Raw genomic sequence first — 13,084 nt, 5'->3', positions numbered from 1 at the left:
TTGTTCCTGCGCCTCTAAGTCCTGAAATATGGCCTCCTTTTCCCTTTACGTAAATCAATTTTTTTTTAGACAACTGGGCATGGTCCTCAAGAAGACTCCCATGGAGAAGAGTTGAGGACTACACCTATTTGGCTAAAATGACTAGATCTATATACAGGGAAGCTGGAGAAATATCTCAGGAATGGAAATGTGCAGGAAAAAAGAGAAAAACAACATTAGATTCATTAATATGTAAAAAAATGTTAACCTGGTAAATGACATCTCTTTAATACTCTTATGTAATTATATGAAAATTACTCTAGGATAAAAAAAAAATAAACTGTACCTTTAAAGAAGACAGGGAGGATATGCCATCAAGATCAGTAAGGTTACAACGAGCCATCCAGAGCACTTGTAAATGTGATAGCGATGTACCAAGATCTCTAGAAATCAAACATCAATAAAACCTCCAGTAACACCAATAATGAAGCACAGTGACTACAAGCTGTATCTTTATAATATCTCAAATATTCAGAATTAAAAAAAAAACATACATATTCTTTCAGTGTTCCATATCCTGTTTGATCACATTGATGCTAGACTAATTTTGAAGTATTCAATCTTTTGTTTATTCTGCATGTAGGGGGTGCGCTGGGTGATGTAGACCGACACTTTAAATGTGTTGAATACAGGTTAGTCCATACAGGGATGTAAAAAAGAAGAGCCTGGTTCATTTACGTACGATGAGGTACAATCTTTAACGTTTGCAAGAAACTATGTACAGAACCTGCATAGATGGCCAAAACCACAGAGCTTCCGTAAGAACACTAAATTCTATTTGGTGTAGTTGTCAATGACAATTATACATTGACACCCACAACCATAATAATTTGAAATTAATTTTGTTATACAGTAAAATATTTGAGACAATATTAAGGATAAGGTGATATTTACCAGACCACTACCCTGCTGCTGTCAATTCCAACACACGTTTCGCCTCTGCTTCCTCAAGGGGTGGCTCACCTCATCCTTAATACGGTGTGAAATATTATACCTTTTAAGAAGTAATCTCACAATATCTCAGGATGCAATGAATTAATCGCTTATGGCCTACTAGCTCTTACGTTTAATAGAGATACATCATACCTTATGTATACATCAACTTTTTTTTTGTATAAATGCATCTGCTATGCTCAGTAAACATTTCACATTTTTAAATAACATACATACCCTGCACGATGCAATGAACCTGTGAGAAAACTTAGATTGTGTGATTACTTTGCGTATACCAAGACATAAAATTGTACAGTATTTCTCACAGAAAATGATTGCAATTATACGGTGTGTTATATACATATTTATTTCTTTTGTGTGCATTGGAACAACACAAAAAAAACAGAGAAAAAAAGGCAAGTTGGACTTAATTTCACACAAAACCCCAAAAATGGGCCGGACAAAATTGTTGGCACCCTCAACTTAATATTTGGTTGCACTCCCTTTGGAATAAATAACAGCAATCAATCGCTTCCTATAACCATTAATAAGCTTCTTACACCTCTCAACTAAAATTTTGGACCACTCTTCTTTTACAGACTTCTCCTGGTCTCTCATATTTGAAGACGTCTTCTCCCAACAGCAATTTTAAGATCTCTCCACAGGTGCTCAATGGGATTTATATCGGGATTCATTGCTGCCACTTCAGAACTCTGATCACTGAAAGAGGATCTACCAACTCACAATTTACCACCAAATATAATAGTATATCACTGACTGCGGTGGAACATAATAAAATATAACCTTTATTGAATATATAAAATAACAATACTCTAAATCCACCGTGCTTGTGTGCAGTGTGGTGTGATATGAATGTGCTCCCCTGCTATGAATGAAGAGCATAGAGCTCATTATTAAAACCCTCATTCACCCAGAGCACCTTAGAGTTTACTGTAACGGGTCTGGAAGGCGGAACCTCTGAGCTACTATACAAGGGGGCGGTCCTTGTAAGGGAGCGGGTGGCGACCAGGGAAGACGGGCAGGCAGTCACAGCAGGTGACCGGGACAGTCTCTGAGTGAACGGGCTGGAGGTCACGGCAAGTGACCGGGGCAGTCTCTGGATGAACGGGCAGGAGGTCACGGCAAGTGACCGGGGCAGTCTCTGGATGAACGGGCAGGAGGTCACGGCAAGTGACCGGGGCAGTCTCTGGATGAACGGGCAGGTGGTCACGGCAAGTGACCGGGGCAGTCTCTGGGTAAAGGGTAGGTACGACCTGTGATGGCAGAGCCTCCAGGTAGGCTAGCAGGCAGATGGTTGATGTGTGCTCCCAGATGAGAGTCTCTGGAATGGCAGGTGGTCACAGCACGTGACGGCGGAGCCTCCAGGTAGGCTAGCAGGCAGGTAACAGGTGTGCGCTCCCAGGTGAGCGGGCAGGAGTCAACAGGTGTGCGCTCCCAGGTGAGCGGGCAGGAGTCACTGGACAGGCAGGTGGTCACAGCACGTGACGGCGGAGCCTCCAGGTAGGCTAGCAGGCAGGTAGCAGATGTGCGCTCCCAGGTGAGCGGGCAAGCTGGTCCATAGACAGACTGACAGGAGTTGGAGGGCAGACCGTCGGACCTCAGGCTAGCAGGCAGGTAGCAGAGGAGCGCTCCCAGGTGAGCGGGCAAGCTGGTCCTTAGACAGACTGACAGGAGTCGGTAGGCAGACCGTCGGACCTCAGGCTAGCAGGCAGGTAAGCAGAATATCAGGCAGGAATCAGACAGCAAACTGGCAGGAATCTGGAAGGTAACTGGCAACGGGACCTGAGGGCTGAAGCAGAGTAGTGAACAGTGCAACAACATTGCTCGGGCACCTCCATTTTGGAGGAGGTGCCTTATATATGGTGAAGTCCTCCGGCCATTGGCCGGGGACTCCTTAGGACGGCGCGCGCGGCCCCTTTAAGAGGGAGGGAGCGCGTGCGCCCTAAGCACAGTGGCCGGGAAGGAGTGCGCGCTGCCAGCAGAGCGGGAGGAGGACGCCGGGCTCGGAGCAGAGGGGTGAGGGGAACAGCGTCCCTGCCTAGCAGAGGGCAGGGACGCAGGCGCTACAGTACCCCCCCTTTAGGCCCCCCCTTTTTTAGGCCAGAGAGAAATTTAGCTAGGATAAGAGGGGCATGAATGTTCTCCCGGGGCTCCCACGTTCTCTCTTCAGGACCAAACCCCTTCCAATCTACTAGAAAAAAGGTCTTCCCTCTTACCCTTTTGGTGGCCAGAATGTTCTCTACCTCAAATTCGTTTTCAGCAGAAACCGGAGCAGGAGGCGTACCTGTAGACTTGGAAAAAGAGTTAAGTACCACAGGTTTGAGGAGAGATACATGGAAGGAGTTAGGGATCCGCAAGTTGGCCGGGAGTTTCAATTTATAGGCCACCGGGTTGATCTGACTGATGACCTCCAGAGGACCGATGAACCGAGGCCCTAACTTATAGGAAGGAATCTTGAGCCGGACATACTTGGACGAGAGCCAGACCTTATCTCCTGGATGGAATTGAGGAGGATCCAGACGTTTTTTGTCAGCATGTCTTTTCATGCGCTCGGATGACAGAAGGAGTGCTGATCGGGTACTCTCCCATATGGAGGAAAATTTGTTAACAAGAGATTCCGGAGCCGGATTGTCCACCGAGGTGGAGACGGGAAATGGGATCCGAGGATGCTGACCGAAGACAACAAAAAATGGGGATTTGGAGGAAGATTCGCTCTCGTGATTGTTGTAAGAAAATTCGGCCCATGGCAGGAGATCCACCCAGTCTGAATGGTGGGCATTAACGAAGTGCCGGAGGTAACTGGTCAGGTTCTGATTGATCCGCTCCACTTGACTATTAGACTGTGGGTGGTAAGCGGAGGAGAAGTCCAGGGTGACGTCTAGCAGTTTACAAGTGGCTCTCCAGAAGCGTGAGATGAACTGTACCCCACGATCCGACACGATGTGGAGGGGCAGGCCATGAAGACGGAAGATGTGGCGGATAAAGTCTTTAGCCAGCTCGGGTGCAGACGGGAGGCCTGGCAGGGGAACGAAATGAGCCATCTTGGAAAAGCGGTCAGCGACCACCCAAATGACCGTACAACCGGCAGAGACGGGGAGATCAGTTATAAAGTCCATTGCTATATGCTGCCAGGGGGCAGCAGGTACTGGGAGCGGAAGGAGGCGACCGGCTGGCAGATGTCTCGGAACCTTGTTGCGGGCGCAGGACACACAGGCAGAAACAAAGTCTATTACGTCCTTGTGCAGGGTAGGCCACCAGTAGTGCCGGGTAATAAGCTGGAGGGTCTTTTTCTGACCGGCGTGGCCAGCTAGTTTAGACGAGTGACCCCAGTGTAGGATCTTCTCCCGATCAGGTACTGATACGAACGTCTTACCAGGAGGGAGACGATTTAGACTCACGGGAGCCACCTGCATTACTCTGGCGGGATCGATGATGTGTTTCGGTTCCTTCTCGAGATCAGACACCAGAAAGGATCGGGACAAGGCGTCCGCCTTGATGTTTTTGTCAGCCGGGCGAAAATGAAGAATAAAATCAAAGCGAGCAAAAAACAAGGACCACCGAGCTTGGCGCGGGTTAAGTCTCTGGGCATGCTGGAGGTAAGCCAAGTTCTTGTGGTCAGTGTAAATTATTACCGGGTGAAGAGCCCCTTCGAGCAGGTAACGCCACTCCTCCAATGCCAGCTTGATGGCCAATAACTCTCGATCTCCTATGGAATAGTTGCGCTCAGAAGAGGAGAAGAGTTTGGAGAAGAAGCCACAAGTTACCATTCTCCCGGAAGATGATTTTTGGGCAAGTACCGCTCCGGCTCCAGAGGAGGAGGCGTCAACCTCCAGGAAGAACTGCTTGTTGCCATCTGGGCGATGCAGCACCGGGGCGGAAGAGAAGGCCTGTTTTAAGGAAAGAAAGGCCTCCTCTGCTTCGGGCGGCCACTCTCTGGGATTAGTGCCCTTACGGGTGAGCGCGGAAATTGGGGCAGTCCGGGAAGAGAAGTGTGGTATGAAGAGGCGGTAGTAGTTGGCGAAGCCCAGGAACCGCTGAATGGCCTTCAACCCCTCCGGTCGGGGCCATTTCTCGATGGCAGACAGTTTCTCTGGATCCATTCGAAGGCCGGTCTGAGAAATAATGTAGCCCAAAAACGGAAGCGAGGTCTGCTCAAAGAGGCACTTCTCATATTTAGCGAAGAGGTGATTCTGCCTGAGCCTGAGCAGGACCTGACGAACGTCTCTCCGGTGAGTCTGGAGATCCGGAGAGAAGACCAAGATGTCGTCCAGGTACACCACTACGCAGGAGTAGAGAAGGTCCCGGAAGATGTCATTGACCAACTCTTGAAAGACGGCAGGAGCGTTACAGAGACCAAAGGGCATTACCAGATATTCATAGTGGCCGTCCCGGGTGTTGAATGCAGTCTTCCATTCATCCCCTTGACGGATACGGACCAGGTTGTACGCCCCACGGAGGTCCAGTTTGGTGAAGATTCTAGCCCCCCTCAGACGATCAAATAATTCTGGAATGAGCGGAAGGGGGTACTTATTCTTCACCGTGATCTGGTTAAGGCCTCTATAGTCTATACAGGGACGGAGAGAGCCGTCCTTCTTTTTTACGAAAAAGAAGCCTGCTCCCGCCGGGGAGGTAGATTTCCGGATGAATCCCCTGGCCAAATTCTCCTCAATATATTCGGACATCGACCGGGTCTCAGCAGCGGACAATGGGTAAATACGCCCACGGGGAGGCGTAGTACCGGGTAACAGGTCGATAGGACAGTCGTATGGTCTATGAGGGGGTAATGTCTCTGCCTCCTTTTTATTAAAGACATCAGCAAATGACCAATAGGGAATCGGAAGTCCAGGTAGATTAGTTGGGGTAGGAGAAGGACGGGCGGGATGAACAGGAACCAAACAAGTCTTATGACAGTACTGTCCCCAGCGAAGGACTTCTCCGGTCTGCCAGTCAAGCACGGGTGCATGTCTCTGGAGCCAAGGTAGACCTAGTAAGAGGGCGTGAGAGAGTCCAGGCAGAACATGAAAAGAGATGCTCTCAGAATGCAGCATTCCCACCTGCAGAGTTACGGATTCGGTGATGAGTTGGATGGGACGTGGTAAGAGGCCCCCATCCACAGCAGCGACAGATAATGGTATATCCAGAGGTTTGGTGGGAATGCGGTATTTTTCTACCAGGGCCTGTGAAATAAGATTCCCGGCCGCTCCAGAGTCAAGTTGGGCTAGTTCGAAATAACGATTCTCCCCGCAGATAATTGAGACTGACAGCAGCAGAGATGGAGAGGATTTATTCTTGTCTAGGTCGACCTCTCTGAGCGAACCTAGACACAGGCGTTTCCCGACCTCTCCGGGCAGGTACGGATCCGGTGCTCCTTACTGCCACAGTAGAAGCAGCTCCCCTCGGCACGGCGTAAGTCCTGACGGGTTTTGACCATCTTGGTCTGGTCGACCTGCATAGGCTCAGGTGAGTGTACCTGGGGAGAAACGGAGGGAGTGACGGATTTCTGAAAAGTAGGAGCTAGACGTGGAAACCTCCTCTCACGGGTGACTTCTTTGGCACGCTCCTGGAACCGTAGGTCAATCCGGGTGGCAAGAGTTATTAGGTCATCGAGAGTGGTAGGAATGTCTCGACCGGCAAGTTCATCTTTAATACGGCCGGACAGACCCTCCCAGAAGACAGATACCAGAGCGTCGTTATCCCAGGCCAGCTCCGAGGCAAGGGTACGGAACCATATGGCACATTGGCCCACGGTGAGACTTCCCTGACGGAGGCGTAGCAGAGATGACGCGGATGAGGTCTTCCGTCCAGGTTCGTCGAAGACTTTCCGGAAAGCCGTGAGAAAGGCAGGCAAGTCGGACACCAGGGGGTCTCCTCTCTCCCATAGAGGATTTAGCCAGGCCAGGGCCTCCCCGGTGAGATGGAACATGATGAAGGCAATTTTGGCCCGGTCGGAGTTAAACTGGTGGGACAGGAGTTCAAAGTGCAGGGTGCACTGATTTATAAAGCCCCGAGCCTGAGCGGAGTCGCCTCCGAAGCGAGGAGGTGCGGAAAGCCGGGGTCCGGGGTAGGATACCATAGTATTGGTGGGCAGCGGAGCTGCCGGATTGCGAGTCATGGCTCTGGCGGTGGTTGCTGGTGGAGCAGTCAGAGTGTCCAGGCGAGTAATGACATTCCGCAGGTGACCCAGGATGGACTCCTGTTGGGACCTCTGACGGGACAGTTCATGACACAGGTCCGAGAGTGAGGGAGCTTGGGTGCCACCGGGTTCCATGGCCCGAGCAAACTGTAACGGGTCTGGGAGGCGGAACCTCTGAGCTACTATACAAGGGGGCGGTCCTTGTAAGGGAGCGGGTGGCGACCAGGGAAGACGGGCAGGCAGTCACAGCAGGTGACCGGGACAGTCTCTGAGTGAACGGGCTGGAGGTCACGGCAAATGACCGGGGCAGTCTCTGGATGAACGGGCAGGAGGTCACGGCAAGTGACCAGGGCAGTCTCTGGATGAACGGGCAGGAGGTCACGGCAAGTGACCGGGGCAGTCTCTGGATGAACGGGCAGGTGGTCACGGCAAGTGACCGGGGCAGTCTCTGGGTAAAGGGTAGGTACGACCTGTGATGGCAGAGCCTCCAGGTAGGCTAGCAGGCAGATGGTTGATGTGTGCTCCCAGATGAGCAAGCGAGAGTCTCTGGAATGGCAGGTGGTCACAGCACGTGACGGCGGAGCCTCCAGGTAGGCTAGCAGGCAGGTAACAGGTGTGCGCTCCCAGGTGAGCGGGCAGGAGTCTCTGGAATGGCAGGTGGTCACAGCACGTGACGGCGGAGCCTCCAGGTAGGCTAGCAGGCAGGTAACAGGTGTGCGCTCCCAGGTGAGCGGGCAGGAGTCTCTGGAATGGCAGGTGGTCACAGCACGTGACGGCGGAGCCTCCAGGTAGGCTAGCAGGCAGGTAGCAGATGTGCGCTCCCAGGTGAGCGGGCAAGCTAGTCCATAGACAGACTGACAGGAGTTGGAGGGCAGACCGTCGGACCTCAGGCTAGCAGGCAGGTAGCAGAGGAGCGCTCCCAGGTGAGCGAGCAAGCTGGTCCTTAGACAGACTGACAGGAGTCGGTAGGCAGACCGTCGGACCTCAGGCTAGCAGGCAGGTAAGCAGAATATCAGGCAGGAATCAGACAGCAAACTGGCAGGAATCTGGCAGGTAACTGGCAACGGGACCTGAGGGCTGAAGCAGAGTAGTGAACAGTGCAACAACATTGCTCGGGCACCTCCATTTTGGAGGAGGTGCCTTATATATGGTGAAGTCCTCCGGCCATTGGCCGGGGACTCCTTAGGACGGCGCGCGCGGCCCCTTTAAGAGGGAGGGAGCGCGCGCGCGCGCACCCTAAGCACAGTGGCCGGGAAGGAGCGCGCGCTGCCAGCAGAGCGGGAGGAGGACGCCGGGCTCGGAGCAGAGGGGTGAGGGGAACAGCGTCCCTGCCTAGCAGAGGGCAGGGACGCCGGCGCTACATTTACTACAGATAGCTCCCAAAAATATTATGGTCTATATCACAGGTCATTGCCTAGAAATTAATTACCAGCTCCTAATACTATGGTTCACACTGCTTCATACATAGCAGGGGAGCACATTCATATCACACCACACTGCACACAAGCACGGTGGATTTAGAGTATTGTTATTTTATATATTCAATAAAGGTTATATTTTATTATGTTCCACCGCAGTCAGTGATACACTTCAGAACTCTCCAGCGCTTTGTTTCCATCCATTTCTGGGTGCTTCTTGAAGTATGTTTAGGGTCATTGTCCTGCTGGAAGACCCATGACCTAGGACGCAAAGCCAGCTTTCTTATACTGGGCAATACATTGAGACCCAAAATCCGTTGGTAATCTTCAGATTTCATGATGCCTTGCACACAGTCAAGGCACTCAATGCCAGAGGCAGCAAAACAACCTCAAAACATCTTTGAACCGCCACCATTTTTGACTGTAGGTACTGTGTTCTTTTATTTGTAGGTCTAATTCTGTTTTCAGTAAACAGTAGAATGATGTGCTTTACCAAAAAGCTCTATATTGGTTTCATCTGTCCACAAGATGCTTTTCCAGAAGAATTTTGGCTTACACACATACATTTTGGCAAACTGAAGTCTAGCTGTTTTATGTCTCTGTGTCAGCAGTAGGGTCCTACTGGGTTGCCTGTCATTGTGTTTCAATTCAGTCAAATGTCGATTGATAGTTAGCGCTGACACTGATGCACCCTCAGCCTACAGGACAGCTTGAATTTCTTTGGAACTTGATTGGGGTTGCTTATCCACCATTCAGACTATCCAGTGTTGCAACCTTTCATAAATTTTTCTCTGAGGTCCACGTCCATTGAGATTTTCTACAGTGACATGGGTTGTAAACTTCTTGATTATGTTGCACACTGTGGACAAGGGAACATCAAGATCTCTGGAGAAGGACTTGTAACCTTGAGATTGTTGATATTTTTCAACAATTTTGGTTCTCAAATCCTCAGACAGTTCTCTTATCTTCTTTCTGTTCTCGATGCTTAGCGTGGCACACACAGACACACAATGCGAAAATTAAGACAACTTCTCCCCTTTTTATCTGGTTTCAGGAGTAATTTTCATATTGCCCACACCTGTTACTTGTCACAGAGAAGTTTGACCGAGAATCACAAACTTAAAACAAAGTTGTTTACCCACAATTTTAGAAAGGTGCAAACAATTTTGCACAGCCCATTTTTGGGGTTTTGTGTGAAATTATGTCCAATTTTCCTTTTTTTCTCGTTTTTTGTGTTTCTCCAATACACACAAAGGACATAAACATGTGTATAACAAAACATGTGTAAGTGCAATAATATTCTGGGAGATATATATCATTTTATGGAACAATTTCAAGAGTGCCAATACTTTTGGCGATGACTGTGTATATGGACCAGTTACTAGTGTTGAGTGAGCATGCTCGACACTGCTCGGTACTTGCCCGAGCATCTCACTACTCGGGATGTACGGCGAGCACCGAGCATTTCCGGGTTACTCGGGCGGGAGCTCGGGTCTCCACCCTGCACGTTTGGTGCTCTTTACAGAGCCAATGAACATGCAGGGATTGCCAGCCAGTCACTGGAATGCCGCAGCCATGTTGTTTGTGGGCATTACAGTGATTGGCTGGCCGCACAGCGTCACCTCGAGTATTTAAAACCGGGCGCCGTCATCTTGGACACAGTCGCTCTGGATCAGACAGTGTTGCTGAGTTAGGGAGAGATATATAGTGCGAAATAGGTAGTGTAGGGTCTCTAAAGCCTGCCAAATCAAACAAATAGTCCTTCTCAGAACTAATATCCATCACAGATATCAGGCAAGCAGGCAGGCTGTATAGGAGACGAAGTGGTTATACCAGCAAAGGCTGCATTACAGTCCTGTCTGCTCCTGCTGGTCAAATTGCTAGACTTATACCCCGGTCTCAGGGGCCAGGAAAATTCCTTTTTTTTTTCATCTAAATCCTGTATTTATTTATTTTTTCCTCAGTCAGACTTTACAAATACGCGTCTTATTAACCTTTTGGTATCCCCCCCCCCCAAAAAAAAAAAATGAGTGTGTCTGTGACTGTTCAGACACCAATATATCTGTTTAAAAGAGTCTGGTGTAGGCCAGAGAACTAGAACTGTGGTTTTGCAGTTCCTCGGGTCAAATCTCTGTATTATCCTGCTTTTGGCATTTTTTGCCGTAAAAAAAAACTGTAATAGTGTCTCCCTGACTGGTCAGACACCAATATATCTGTTTAAAAGAGTATGGTGTAGGCCAGAGACCTCTTCCACAGTTCTAATCTCCTTTTTATTACCCTTTTTCAATTGATAGTGCGAGTGTAAGCTATTTTACTTCATTTACAATGGGCAAGGCGCGTGGCAAGGGACGTGGAACTGGACGTTCTGGTGATGGTGCGTGTAGAGGACGGGGCCATGGCCAAGGTGAAAATGTGCCACAACCAACAGCCACATCTTCTCGCTCCCAGTTCTTGACCGAATTACTAGGGAAGCACACTAGAACACCAGTACTGCGAACTGATCAGTGTGAACAGGTTATTAATTGGATAGCAGATAATACTTCCAGTTACCTGGGCACCACCACCTCCGGTCTGTCTTCCACACGGTCAAGTCTTAGTAGCCGTGAGTCTCGACCGCATACTCCTCCTCACCCTGATGTTCCTTCCTCCCACCATGCCGAGTGTCGTCAGACAGCAACTGATCCCACACTTGGACACTCTGAAGAGCTGTTCACTAGTCCATTTCCATATTAGTGCCCCTCACCTGCTCCGCTTGAAGTGGTGGAAGAGGAGATCCCATGTAGCGATGCCCAAATGTTTGAACAGCCACGCCACGGCCACAGGAAGTCGACGCTGGCAATTTGTCACAAGAGGTGGACGATGACGAGACACAATTGCCAAGAAGTGAGGAGGAGGATCGTGGTGAGCAAGTGGAAGAGGAGGAGGTGGTGGATGATCTAGTAACTGACCCAACGTGGCAGGAGGACACGCAGAGCGAGGCCAGCAGCACACAGGGGGAGGGAGGCAGAGTACCCCAACTGGCAGAAAGAAGCAGTGTGGTGGAAGCACTCAGAAGGCAGGCAACAGTTCCCCGTAACACCAACATGAGGGACGTTGCCAGTACAACCGGTAGGTCTTCCAGAGTCTGGAATTTTTTTAAAACTCTGCTGATAACCCCAAAAAGGCCATTTGTACCACCTGCCATGCCAGCATCAGCAGGGGTGACAAAACTACCAGCCTGACCACCACCAGCATGATCAGGCACATGTCAGCAAAGCACCCAACTTTGTGGGGCGAACCCCAGGAACCACGACCAGTGTCAGCGGGTGTCGCCACTGCTTCTTCCGCTGTTGTCCGTGTAACAGAACCCCCTGTTGTGCGTGCTAGGCAATCCCCTGTCCATGCTGCATGCAAAGATGCCCTCTCCTCTCAGTCTTAACTTGTTATGGCAGTTTCTCAAGAAACAGCATCAACGTCCACGTCCACGTCCCACCGCAGCATTCAATTGTCCATATTCCAGAGCTTTGAACGAAAGCCCAAATTCGCAGCCAACGCCCCACAGGCCACAGTCCTAAATTCGCACATTTCACGACTGATTGCATTGGAAATGCTGCCTTTTAGGCTGGTGGAGACGGAATCCTTCCGCAACCTTATGGCGGTGGCTCTCCCTCGGTACTCGGTACCCAGCCGACACTATTTTGCCCGGTGTGCTATCCCCGGGACCCAGTCGGACCTTGGGACGGAACACATCCTCCCCACACCGAGGATTGCGGGCCCTATGTCAGTCAGAGTTGCCCCCACAGTGTACAGCTCCAGAGCATCATCATCCTCCTCCTCCTCCTCATGTTCAGCCTCCATCTCAGATATAACCACATCAGTTACAAGCTGGAAGCACTGCAGTACTGCCTCAGCCAAGCGACAACAGGCTGTGCTGAAACTCATAAGCTTAGGTGATAAACCTCACACTGCTTGTGAGTTGTGGACAGCTGTGAAAGAGCAGGCAGTGGCTGAGACCGCTGAACCTACATCCAGGCATGGTCGTGTGTGACAATGGCCGTTACCTGGTGGCGGCTCTGAGGCGAGGCGAGATCACACATTTACAATGCCTGGATCATGTGCTTAACCTCGTGGTTCAGCAGTTTCTTAAATCGTACCCCGAGTTGCCAGATCTGCTTGTCAAAGTACGACGCCTGTCAGCTCATTTTCGGAAGTCGGCTACAGCTTTTGCCGCCCTTGCTGTGTTGCAGCAGCGTTTGCAGCTTCCGGCACACTGACTGCTGTGTGATGTCCTCACACATTGGAACTCTACCCTCCACATGTTGCAAAGGATTTGTGAGCAGAAGAGAGCAGTTGTGGAGTACCAGCTGCAACAAGGCAGTCGATATTCAGGTCAGACTCCACACATAAGACCTCAGGAGTGGACCTGGATGTCTGACATATATACCATCCTGACAAACTTTGAGGAGTCCACCAAGATCATGAGTGGCGATGACGCCATCATTAGCGTCAGCATCCCACTTGTCTGTCTTTTGCAACGCTCTCTGCAGAGAATTAAAGAGGA

The 13,084-nt window shown here is 50.3% G+C and overlaps 1 protein-coding gene across 5 annotated transcripts in view; it reads right to left on the bottom strand.

The window, feature by feature from the left end:
* Positions 1-13,084, bottom strand: part of LRRC56 (leucine rich repeat containing 56) — a 75,626-nt gene that overhangs the window by 27,887 nt on the left and 34,655 nt on the right. For all 5 annotated transcript variants that reach the window (XM_073658635.1, XM_073658633.1, XM_073658634.1 and 2 more), the window contains one exon: positions 326-422. In XM_073658635.1, the coding sequence (XP_073514736.1) occupies positions 326-422 (97 nt within the window). The remainder of the gene's footprint in view (positions 1-325; positions 423-13,084) is intronic.

Source organism: Phyllobates terribilis, unplaced genomic scaffold, assembly GCF_046119375.1.
Source record: "Phyllobates terribilis strain yellow unplaced genomic scaffold, ASM4611937v1 Scaffold_13__5_contigs__length_258822181, whole genome shotgun sequence".
NCBI classification, from domain to species: domain Eukaryota; kingdom Metazoa; phylum Chordata; class Amphibia; order Anura; family Dendrobatidae; genus Phyllobates; species Phyllobates terribilis.
The sequence above is the reverse complement of the archived record's forward strand: the minus strand, read 5'-3'. Positions and strand labels throughout refer to the sequence as shown.